At 44.8% G+C, this 12,670-nt stretch overlaps 1 protein-coding gene across 1 annotated transcript in view; it reads left to right on the top strand.

Moving 5' to 3' along the window:
* ARHGEF10L (Rho guanine nucleotide exchange factor 10 like) overlaps positions 1 to 12,670 on the top strand; it is a 177,411-nt gene that overhangs the window by 123,368 nt on the left and 41,373 nt on the right. Inside the window, exons 22-23 of the mRNA XM_056826195.1 lie at positions 651 to 805; positions 7,775 to 7,920. Of these exons, the coding sequence (XP_056682173.1) occupies positions 651 to 805; positions 7,775 to 7,920 (301 nt within the window). The remainder of the gene's footprint in view (positions 1 to 650; positions 806 to 7,774; positions 7,921 to 12,670) is intronic.

The raw sequence follows: 12,670 nt of genomic DNA, 5'->3' as shown, positions 1-12,670 counted from the left end.
GAGACAACATGGGAAGGGGGATGGTAGTCAGGGTCAGAAGTATTTTGGACAGGCAAGAAAGGGAGACATGGAGACGGGATGCATTGATGCATCCTTTTTGGGAATGGAAGTTGACTTGGTTACTGTTTTCTTGTGTTTGTGTGTATGTTTGTGTCTCCTGTTCTGTCTGTCTCTCTCCTCATGCTTCTCATTATCTCCTTTAAACCATTGAAAAATGGTCTGTGAGCCAGAATAGGTGTCCTCAACTCCTTTTTACAGAGGAGGAAACTGAGGTCTGTATTTTTACAACTTCTGAGTGGCAAAACTGGGACTTAACCAGGTCTTTGGATCCAAGTTTGGTGTGCTTTCCAGAAATGATGCTATAGTTGCTTTAGATCCACCTCAGTCTCAGGTCTTAACCTGGTGTCTGAATTTCAGTTGTTTGGGAACTTGGATGGGAAATTAAAAAAAATCAATATAATTGATTTCCTTTATAATTCTATAGATTTTATTTTATGCATTAAACACATTTTTCTGAGAAATGATATCCATTGGCTTGATCAGACATTGCCAAAAGGATCTGTGACCCAGAAGAGTCTTTGTGTCAGGGTATATGGGAAGGCAGGTTTCAAGGTGTGTCAAAGCTCAGTCTCGCCTTTGTCTCTTCCCAGCATCCTAGTGTATGGCAGCGTGGACACAGGTACTCAGTGCTTGGTCACATGTAAGAGCCCAGGGTTGCAGCCTGTCCTGTGCCTCTGCTACAGCCCCCACTACCTCTTTGCTGGCCTGCAGGATGGGACCGTCGCTGCCTACCCCCAGAGCAGTGGTAAGGAAAATGGATGGATGGGGAGGGAGTAGAGTTTTTAAGTAGTCAGCTCTCCCACTTACCTGGTTAGCAACGAGGCATTCTATTCTGTTCAGTTTTATTCAGTCTCATTCATTCCATTCCAATCAATTCCATAAGCATTTATTAAATACCTACTATGGGCCAGTCATTGGAGATTCAAAGCAATTAATGAAATGATCAGAGCCTTTCAGGAGGAGCAAACAGGCATGTTTGAAAGTAAGTAATTGCTACATGCCTAACAAAGTGATTTCTGGGAAAGGACTCTACTAAATGGTAGGATCATGGTAGACTTCCTGTAGGAGGCAGCTCTTTGGCTGAGCTTTGACAAAAATAAAAGATGGGGGATGGCTAGTCCCTCCCAGTTCTGACATTCTTTAAGTCCCTCCTGTCTCTGACATTCGGTATTCTTAGTTCTTTCCCATCTCTGAGGTTCTATGCTTATGTTCCTCCAGGTCTGACGTTCTGTGTTCTAAGGCCCCTCCATGATTCAGTATTCTCTATTCTAAAGTCCTTTTTAGGTCTGTATTCTTTACTCTAAGACCCCTCCCAGCCTTGACATTCTGGGTTTTAAGGATTCCTTGAACTCTGACATTAGATGTTCCGTCATTCTGGGTCTTTGGTATAGAAGAGCTTTGTGCTTCAGTTGAGGATGGGGTGGGATTATCTCTGAGGCCCTTTCTTCGAAACCTCCAGTTCTACCCTGTAACGTTGTACCCAGAGCTGTTGGGGCTGGCAGGGGAGGAGGGATTGGAGGTGGAAATACTCCTGCCAGATACTGATCCATTTTAGTAGTTCTTTGAGATTTCCTGTCCCCAGGGTTCTATTTCTTTTGGTTTCTCTTTCAAGGCTGGGGAGGGAGTTTTTGGCTCAGTCATAGGAAGGACCAGAGCCATCCAAGGATGAGACTTCCTGCCTCTGGCAGAATTGAGCTCCCCATCACCAGGCTGGACTGGGCAGTGGCAAGCTGACCAGCTGTTGGGGATGCACTAGAATGGATAGCTGGGTTGGGTACCAGGTTGTACTGGGGAATCTCAGGTCCTCATGCTTCTCTGACTGGCTAACAGTGCCAGGAGTGAGCCAAACCCACGAGTGCAGAGCCTCGGCCTGGAGAACGATCAATCCTTCTGGTGGTGAGGACGATGGCCATAGATTCTGTTCCCTTCCTTTTCCCCTCCACTGCAGCTCTAATTGCTGTGTCATCCCAGCCTGTTGCAGGGTTATAAACGGATATTTGTACTGAGCTTTTTTTTTTTTGCCACTTGGCAGTATGTTGGTATTTTTAATTAGCTTTTGATAAGGCATTTATAGTTTTTAATTAAAGGGGGAAGAGGGAGGGAAAAAAAAAAACCCCTCTCACCATCAGACAGAGCGTGCGTGTGAATGTAAATTTGTGCTTAGATCCTCAGAGATCTACACCAGTGATTCTCCAATGTTTCTGTTCCTAGACCACCTTTGCTTCCTATTCCTAGAACTTGGGATGTTAGAGCTGGAAGAGATCTTAGAACAGAGAATGTCAGAGCTGGGGGAGTCCTTAGAACACAGAATACCAGAGCTGGGAGAGAGCTTAGAACAGAGACTGTCAGAGCTGGGAGAGACCTTAGAACAGAGAATGTCAGAGCTGGGAGAGACCTTAGAACAGAGAATGTCAGAGCTGGGAGAGACCTTAGAACACAGAATGTCAGAGCTGGGAGAGACCTTAGAACAGAGAATGTCAGATCTGAGAATGTCAGAGGTTGGAGAGAGGTTAGAACAGAGAATGTCAGAGCTGGGAGAGAGCTTAGAACCCAGAATGTCAGAGCTGGGGGCGTCCTTAGAACACAGAATGCCAGAGCTGGGAGAGAGCTTAGAACAGAGAATGTCAGGGCTGGGAGAGACCTTAGAACAGAGAATGTCAGAGCTGGGAGAGACCTTAGAACAGAGACTGTCAGAGCTGGGAGAGAGCTTAGAACAGAGAATGTCAGGGCTGGGAGAGACCTTAGAACACAGAATGTCAGAGCTGGGAGAGAGTTTAGAACCCAGAATGTCAGAGCTGGGAGAGACCTTAGAACAGAGAATGCCAGAGCTGGGAGAGAGCTTAGAACCCAGAATGTCAGAGCTGGGAGAGACCTTAGAACAGAGACTGTCAGAGCTGAGAGGGACTTTTGAATGTAGAATATTAGAACTCTGAAGGCTCTTAAGTATCAACTAAGCTTTCCATTGAGAAAAATCTGAGACTTAGAAGAAAACCTGCTTACCTTGAGGAAGACAGGCTTCCTGTTTTTACCTTTCTCCATTTTGCTGCTTCAGGGAGAGGTGAGGCCAGGTGCTCTCTGAGCTTCTTTCTGAATCTGAGATTTTATAATGAGGTGGTGTGGCCTTCCTGCTCCTATACTGATTTTCTCTTGGGGGAATCAGACTGAACTCATGCTGGTCGTGAGGCAGGGCAAAACTTTACCTGGCAAATATGTGGAGTAAATATGTGTGTTAACTGTAGGGAGCTGACAGTGTCTTGACCTAACTTAATTTGCCTTCTGGAGCCTGAGAGCTTTCCAGGTAGTCAAATGACTAAAATTAGGATTCCATAGACATTAGAGAGATTCTCACTGATGTGTACAATCTAAGAACCACATGATGTTAGGGGTGGGAAGGGGTCTTGGAACATAAAATGTAAGAACTGACAAGATCCTGGCAGGGAGGATAAGCTTTTAGACCTGGGAAAGTCAGAGTGGTGGTGGGGAACTTTAAAACATAGATTGTCAGAACTGGAATTGGATTTAGAATATATAATATCAGAGTCAGAATGGTCCTTAGAGCCCAGAATGTCAGAGCTGGGAGGGACCTTAGAACAGAGAATGTCAGAGCTGGGAGGGATCTTAGAACAGAGAATGTCAGAGTTGGGAGAGACCTTAGAACAGAGAATGTCAGAGCTGGGAGGGACCTTAGAACAGAGAATGTCAGAGCTGGGAGAGAGCTTAGAACAGAGACTGTCAGAGCTGGGAGGGAGCTTAGAACAGAGAATGTCAGAGCTGGGAGGGAGCTTAGAACACAGAATGTCAAAGCTGGGAGAGAGCTTAGAACCCAGAATGTCAGAGCTGGGAGAGACCTTAGAATACAGAATTTCAGAGCTTGAAGGGAGCTTAGAACCCAGAATGTCAGAGCTGAGAGGGACCTTAGAACCCAGAATGTCAGAGCTGGGAGAGACCTCAGAACAGAGAATGTCAGACCTGAGAGAGACCTTAGAAAAGAGAATGTCAGAGTTGGGAAGACTCTTAGAACGCAGAATGTCAGATCTGGGGAGGGGGTTACCCTGAGAACATAAGATAGCAGAGATGGAGGAGACCTTACTGATCATTTATTCCAAGCCCTTATTTTCCAAATTAGGGAACAGATTTAAAGAGCTGATCTGATTTTCTTCAGGTCACACATATATAGTAGTGAGATGAGGTCCCCTGACACCAATGGGCAGTGGGAAATTTGCCTGTGTCTAAGTAATGTCCATTCTTTGTTCTAGACCCAACAGCTCCCTTATGGATCTCCCTCTGGGCTCTCCCTCCTCTCACTAGATCCTTGAGCCTGAGCTCACTTGTCCTGCCTTCTCTCAGACAGAAGGTGGGACCCTCTCCATCTGCCTGTAGATGGGAGGAGGGATTCCGGCCTCCCAAACGAAGGTGCCTTTCCTGAGACAGGACCTTCATCTCCCTTAATCTGGCAGTGCTGAGCTGGTGACAGGCTGGGCTGCAGCATCTGGATAGATGGGCTGTCATGCCGTATGTGAGTGGAGACACTGGAGGGGCACCAAGGTGAACTAAAGAGGGGCTCAGCCAGCCAGGATGGCCTGAGTGGGCACAGTTCTGGTGCCCCTTGGACATCCCTTCCAGAAGTACACTCCTGCCTTCGTTCAGGAAATCAATGTACATTTATTAAACACTTAATATTTTTAAAATATGTTCCCGGGGATACAAGGAAAGGAAAAAAAATGGGAAAAAAAGGGGCATCAAGTGCAAAGGAAAGAAAACTGGATTTAAAACCGAAAGATCCAGGATCTGTCACACTAAGCCTTAGTTTCCTGATTTGTAAAATAGGATCATATGGTAATAGAAGCAAATTATTAGAAATGCAAAGGACTTTAGACGTCCTTGAGACCAGCTATTTCATTTTACAGAAGGGAAAATGGCCTGTTGAAGGGAGAATACACCAGCGGTAAGTTTGGTGCAGAGATGAGTCTTTAGAAGCCAGGAGTCCTGACTCCCAGTGCAATGATCTTTTCACTATACCCAGGGATTCTCTTCTCTAGTGGGATATGAGACTCTTGAGGAAGGGGTCTGAGCCCATCCCTCTAGACTATTATTACTTTAAAATTTTTTTATTTTTTTAAAACCTTATTTTCTGTCTTAGTAACCACTCTAAAGTGAGTAAGGGCTAGGCAGATACTAGGCAGTGTCCAATGCCGGATTTTTTTTTTAAACCCATACCTTCTTTCTTAGAATAAAATCAATACTGTGTATTGATTCCAAGACAGAGGGGCAGTAAGGTCTAAGCGTAGGGGTTAAGTGATTTGTCTGGGGTCACCCAGTTGGCAAGTGTCTGAAGTAAAATTTGAACTCAGGACTTTCCAGCTCCCAGCCAGGTGCTCTATCCACTGAGCAACCCAGCTGACCCTTAGTTTGTTATAACAACAGCATTCTGTTGGTTTCCTTTCTAAGAGATAGGAGATGCTCTTCCCATGGCTGACCTGACTGTTCCCTGAAGGGTCAGGATCCTTTATGCCTACATTTTCCCAACCCATCTAGCTTGAAAGCCCAGGGTACTCTTCCACCCCCTCCTCAAACTGTAGGAGAAGCAATTAGCAATTAGATTTGGAGAACAATGAGGCATCCCCCTGTTGCCAAGCACCCCACCCCCAATCCTCTCATTCAGGGATGCAGTGGAAAACATGAAGGATGTTTAGCCAAGAGTACTTGGTCCCTGCTCATTGTCTACCACTCATACAAGTGGACAACACATTCATTTTTTCTTCCTAAAATGAGACCATCGAATTTGGTGTGATTTTCAAGGACTCTTCTAGTGCTTAAGAGGACAATAGTTAGAGCTAGAAGGGACTATAGGGGTTTCCTGGTCCAATACCCCCATTTTACAAAAGGGGAAACTGAGTCCAAGAGAGGTGAATTGACTCTGATAGCAAGTCCAGCAGAGGCAAGACTAGAACTTGGATTTCCCAAGTCTCCCAGCCTGTTGTTTTTTTCATGTTACCCAGAGCCCTCATGTAGGAGAAAATAGATGTCTAAGAGTCAGAAAACCTGACTCCAGGTTCTTATTCTTGTACTTATTACTTTCGTGACCTATACACCATCCTGGGGTTCAGGTTCTTCATTTGTCAGCTGGCAGTAGGATGAGGAGGGAAGGTGGTGGGACAGGTGTAATCAGACCCTGTCTCCGGTCTCCTGGCTCTCAAGTCTATGATGCTCCCATCTTCCCCTTTGCCTTTTTTACCTAAAAGTAGTATTTTCTGCTACCTCTAGAGGGCAGGGGTGGCCCTTCCAACTCCATGGATTCCTCAACATCTCATTCCAACACCCTCCTGCACTGTTCATGCCTCCCCTGGGATGTATTCCTTCTGGAATACTTCCTTGCCCCCCTCCCCAAATGTAGGGCCTCGAGGGGTGCCAGGTCTGCTGGAGGCATGGAGGGATGGAGTGTGGTCATGAGAACTCAAAAGTTGGTCATGGACTGAGAGTAAAGGCATGGAAGCCACCTTCTGGACTCCATTACTAGTAACCTTAGGAGAATTACTTTCTCTCTATTGGCCTCAGTCCTATCCCCTCTAAAACAGGACTCTAACCTACTAATTTTTCACATGCTCTGAGAGGCTAGTCCTAGCTCTGATATTCTGTATTCTAAGGGTCCTCTCCCCTCTAACCTTCCATGTTCTAAGGGTCCTCTCAGTTCTGACATTTCTGGGTTCTAAGGTTCCTCCCAATTCTAGCATTCTGGGTTCTAAGGTCTCTTTCAGCTCTGATATTCTCTGCTGTAAGACCCTTCCCAGCTATTATATTTTCTATTCTAAGGCTCTCCTACTTCTGACATTCTCTGCTGACCCATATCTAAGACTCTTCCCAGCTCTGGCACTCTGGGCTTCCATCACTTCTGTCTCTTCCATCGTTGACATTCTAGGTTCTATGGACTCTCCCAGCTCTGCCATTTTGGACTCTAAGATCTTTTCTAGTGTAATAATTAAAAATAATATTTCTACCCAGATATATATTTATAAAGTTTATTGGAAGAATAGGCAAATGTTCCTATAAGTAACCTGGCCATGTGGTGCCCAGCCTGCCAGTCTCTTCCGCATTCCCCCTCACCTACCTGCTCTGTCTCTTCTCCTCATGGTTCTTGCATGGTCCTCTTGTCGGTCTTCCGATTCTTCTCTAAACCTTAACTTTTATTGACATACAGAACGTACACCAACGAAACCCTGGCGCAACTGTGGTTTGTCAGGAATGTTTAATAGGCAGTAAAGTTACTCAGGAGGGGGAGGGGATGAGCTTCCTTGACACATTAGTTCAGTCATTCTGTGTTTTAAGACCCCCTCCTACCCCACTTGTGTGCTTTAAAGCACCCCCCCCCCCAGCTCTGACAGTCTCTTTTTTTTCTTCTTTTTTATAATACTGTGTATTGGTTCCAAGGAAGTAGAGTGATAAGGGCTAGGCAATGGGGGTCAAGTGACTTGCCCAGGCTCACACAGCTGGCAAGTGCCTGAGGCTAGATTTGAACCTAGGACTTCCCATCTCTAGGCCTGGCTCTTAATCCACTGAGCTATCCAGCTGCCCCTGACAGTCAGACCTTCCTGTCTCTGATAGCCTAAGTTCTAAGGTTCCTCTCAGCTCTGACATTCCACATTCTATGAACTCTTCTATCTTTGGCATTTTATGTTCTAAGGTTCTCAGTTCTGACCTAACTGTTCTTCTCCACCAGGAGGCCTATGGGAGATGGAGAGCCCGCCAACCTGCTTGACTGTGGGTCCGGGACCCATCCGTACTCTACTGAGCCTGGAGGATGCTGTGTGGGCCAGTTGTGGGCACCAGGTCACTGTGCTGGATGTTGCCACCTTGCAGACTCAGGTATCAGTCCTGTCCCCTTCTGTATCTTCTCTATCCTGGCTTCCATCCTCTCTAGCATGTGGGACTGGTGTTTAGCACTTCTGTAAATTAGCTTTTCTTCATCTCTGGTCATCAAGCAACAGTGTGCGATCATTCATCTTTGCATCTCCCTCATGAGCAGCTCAGGATCCTGTTTAGGCCAGGTACCTAATGATGGCTTAGTGAATCCAGAATCACTGAGTCCATTCACTTTGATTTGCTGATCTACCTGGTGTAGTGTAGTAGGGGATTTCTAGGTGGACATAACAAGGCAGGCTGATAGCATGGGATGCTGCAAACCAAGATTCCACAGAGCAAGGACTGGGTGGCTAAGAGAAAGGTGGGAACTGATAGTTGGGACCTGGGAGTGCATCTCTGGAAGAAGATACAGAAGGTGTGGAGGTGTCTTTCTCTGAAGGAAAACAACTTTGGAGCTTCCAAGGAATTGGATCATCTTCAAGGAGGGGTTGAGTGAGTGATTACCCCACACTGGTGTTCAGTGTGTGTGTTAATCCTCATTCCCCCTTGAGTCCTGTGAGGACTCTTCATCCTTGTATAAATGGAGATTTTTCCCAGAAGTCCTTGGTATTTCCCAGAATTCCCTATAATCTCTCCTGCATCTCCATGTTGGGGAGATCACTATTGGTATTTAACTGACAGTAATGCCTCCCAGGGGTTCTCTCTCTCTTCTTGCATGATGTAGCATCAGCAGTGCTGGTGGTAAGGTGGGAATGGCTGAAATGGCTAACCAGCCATGGGCACGTGGCTTTTATTTTTATTTATTAATTATTTTTAAAAAATATTGTTTTATTTGGTCATTTCCAAACATAATTCATCGGAGACAAAGATAATTTTCTTTTCTTCCCCCCCCCCCCCCCCCGCCCACCTCTCCCATAGCCGACGCGCGATTCCACTGGGTGTCATGTGTGTTCTTGATTCAAACCCATTTCCATGTTGTTGGTATTTGCATTAGAGTGTTCATTTAGAGTCTCTCCTCAGACATGTCCCCTCAATCCCTGTAGTCAGGCAGTTGCTTTTCCTCGGTGTTTTTACTCCCACAGTTTGTCCTCTGCTTGTGGATAGTGTTTTTTCTCCACGATACCTGCGGATTGTTTAGGATCTCTGCATTGACACTAATGGAGAAGTCCATTATGTTGATTGTACCACAGTGTATCAGTCTCTGTGTATAATGTTCTCCTGGTTCTGCTCCTTTTGCTCTGCATCAATTCCTGGAGGTTGTTCCAGTCTCCATGGAATTCCTCCACTTTATTATTCCTTTTAGCACAATAGTATTCCATCACCAACATATACCACATTTGTTCAGCCATTCCCCAATCGAAGGGAATCCCCTCATTTTTCAATTTTTTACCACCACAAAGAGCGCAGCTATGAATATTCTTGTACAAGTCTTTTTCCTTATTATCTCTTTGGGGTACAAACCCAGCAGTGCTATGGTTGGATCAAAGGGTAGACATTCTTTTTTTTTTTTGTTTTTGTTTTTGTTTTTTGTTTTTGCTTTTTTTTTTAAAATATATTTTATTTGATCATTTCCAAGCATTATTCGTTAAAGACATAGATCATTTTCTTTTCCTCCCCCCCACCCCCCATAGCCGACGCGTAAGTCCACTGGGCATTAGATGTTTTCTTGATTTGAACCCATTGCTTTGTTGATAGTATTTGCATTAGAGTGTTCATTTAGAGTCTATCCTCTGTCATGTCCCCTCAACCTCTGTATTCAGGCAGTTGCTTTTTCTCGGTGTTTCCACTCCCATAGTTTATCCTTTGCTTATGAATGGTGTTTTTTTTCTCCTGGATCCCTGAAAGTTGTTCAGGGACATTACACCGCCCCTAATGGAGAAGTCCATTACGTTCGATTATACCACAGTGTATTAGTCTCTGTGTACAATGTTCTCCTGGTTCTGCTCCTCTCGCTCTGCATCACTTCCTGGAGGTTGTTCCAGTCTCCATGGAACTCCTCCACTTTATTATTCCTTTTAGCACAATAGTATTCCATCACCAACATATACCACAGTTTGTTCAGCCATTCCCCAATTGATGGGCATCCCCTCGTTTTCCAGTTTTGGGCCACCACAAAGAGCGCAGCTATGAATATTTTTGTACAAGTCTTTGTGTCCATTATCTCTTTGGGGTACAGACCCAGCAGTGCTATGGCTGGGTCAAAGGGTAGATATTCTTTTGTCGCCCTTTGGGCATAGCTCCAAATTGCCCTCCAGAATGGTTGGATCAATTTACATGTGGTTTTTATTTTGTATCCTCTTTATTCCTTGATTTCTAATGATACTTAGTAAACCTCATGAAATATAATATTTTTATTATTAGAGATATACATTTAATTTTTACATCCTGAGGGTGTTTGACCCAAAGGAGGACTCTGGTGTCATGAGAATCTTTGGCCCTGTTGACTTTACAAATCCCTCTTTATCTTTAATTACTCCTTTAATTAGTTAGGTTAAGATAATTTAGAAAGTTTAAGGCTTAGAAGTTAGTTACACCCTGATTCCCTTTCCTTCCTTCCTCCCTTTAATTAGATAAACTTTTATTTTATATTTTTATATAGTTTGAACCCTTCATTTAACCCTCTCTGGTGGCTGGGTTTGGAGCCAGATGACCTGGTCTTCTTTCTTGGCTCTGCTATGTGTGCCTCAATTTTTCACTCTGTAAACTGAGATTGGACTAGATAATTTATATACCCATATTTGTTAAGTATATGTGAAATAGGATGGCTAGTCAGGGATGTTAGGTGGTGGCACTGTAGTGCATAGAGTGCTGGACCTAGAGTTGGGAAGAGTCATCTTCTTGAGTTCAAATTTGGCCTCAGGCACTTAGTTATGTGACCCTGTGTAAGATCCTTCACCCTATTTGCCTCAGTTTCCTCATCTGTAAAATGAGCTGGAGTTGGAAATGGCCAACCACTCCAGTTTCTTCACCAAGAAAACTCCAAATGGGTTCAAGGAGATTTGGACAGAACTGAAATGACTGAACAACAGAAACAAGGCTAACAAAATTGGGCAACTAGCATTTAAGAAAACTCCCCTAACTTTCCAGCTTAGAATTGATACTGTGTATTGGTTCCAAAGCAGAAGAGGTATAAGGCAATGAGGATTAAGTGACTTGCCCAGAGTCACACAGCTAGGAAGTGTCAAATTTGATCCCAGGACTTCTGTATCCCGGCCTGGTAATCCTAGCTGCCCCTATCTCAAATTACTAGGTGCTTAAACACTAGAGAGAAAAGAGTGATTTTTGAAAGGAACTCAGAATGTCTTTTAGGGATAAGACACATTTATAGTTAAGTGTGATACGAGCAGGAGTGGCAACAACATAGATCTCAGGCAGAGAGAGCTCTAGGAAAATTTGGAGAGAGGGCACTGACTATTCTAGGTAAATTCCATCAATCTTTTTTTTTTAAACCCTTATCTTCCATCTTAGAATCAGTATGGTGTATTGGTTCCAAGGCAGAAGAGTGGTAAGGGCTAGGCAATGGGGGTAAGTGACTTGTCCAGGGTCACTCAGCCAGGAGGTGTCTGAGGTCAAATTAGAACCCATGTCCTCCTGTCTCTAGGCCTGGCTCTCAATCCACTGAACTACCCAGCTACCCTCCATCAATCTTTTGATCACTTTCTATTACCCCCAAAAGAAAAGAGAGTATAAAGTTGAGCCCTGTGGAGTATATCTCATCCCATCCCTACAATCCTCCCTGGTTTCCTTCAGGCTTCTTGAGCTTTCCCAGTCCATTTTTTGGCTTAGTCCAGGGAGGAAGGGGACTTGAGATGGATGGCATCAGGCAACCTTCTTCCATTGCTATATCTCACAGCTATCCTGGTGGTAAGGGGTTGGGGCTTGTGTCAGAGCCTGCTTGGGCAGTTACCTTGCCTGTGTCTCCTAAAATAGTCTAGATGGATTTATGGATCACATGGGGGTGTTATCAAGACATCTCTGAACAGTAGAAATAGCAGCAGGGGTGATCAAGATAGGAACTCTCAACAGGTTCTAGTATAATAGGACAAGATTGTCGAATTCCTCTCCATTCCCAGCTAACTCCAATTTTATAGGTAAGGATTCAGGAGAAGAGATCTCTTAGGCAGCAGAGCTGAGATTCGAGCTCAGGTCTTCTGACTCTCAGGGCAAGGCTCTTTCTGTGATATCATGTCATCTCTCAAGAGTAAGCTTCTTCCTAGCTGTCAAATTTGAACCCAGGTCCTCTCCCAACCCCAGGCTTGGTGCTCTAGTCACTGCACTGCCCCTTTCACAATTTCTTAATCTTTGACTTACAGAGTCTTTGGAAGCTGGCTCCCCAAGGGAGATCCTTATTAGAACTATAGAATGTCAAGGGTGAGGCATTGTTTTTGTTTTGAAGGGAATTCCAGAAATCTGGGAAGACCTTTAGAACCCAGAATGTCAGAGCTGGGAGAGAGCTTAGAACAGAGAATGTCAGAGCTGGGAGAGACCTTAGAACACAGAATGTCAGAGCTGGGAGAGACCTTAGAACCCAGAATGTCAGAGCTAAGAGAGTCCTTAGAACCCAGAATGTCAGAGCTGGGAGAGACCTTAGAACATGGAATGGCAAAGCTGGGAGAGACCTCAGAACAGAGAATGTCAGAGCTGGGAGGGAGCTTAGAACAGAGAATGTCAGAGGTGGGAGAGAGCTTAGAACAGAGAATGTCAGAGCTGGGAGAGAGCTTAGAACAGAGAATGTCAGAGCTGGGAGAGAGCT

This window comes from Monodelphis domestica, chromosome 4, assembly GCF_027887165.1.
Source record: "Monodelphis domestica isolate mMonDom1 chromosome 4, mMonDom1.pri, whole genome shotgun sequence".
Taxonomy (NCBI): Eukaryota; Metazoa; Chordata; class Mammalia; order Didelphimorphia; family Didelphidae; genus Monodelphis; species Monodelphis domestica.
This window is presented reverse-complemented; position numbering and strand designations above follow the sequence as displayed.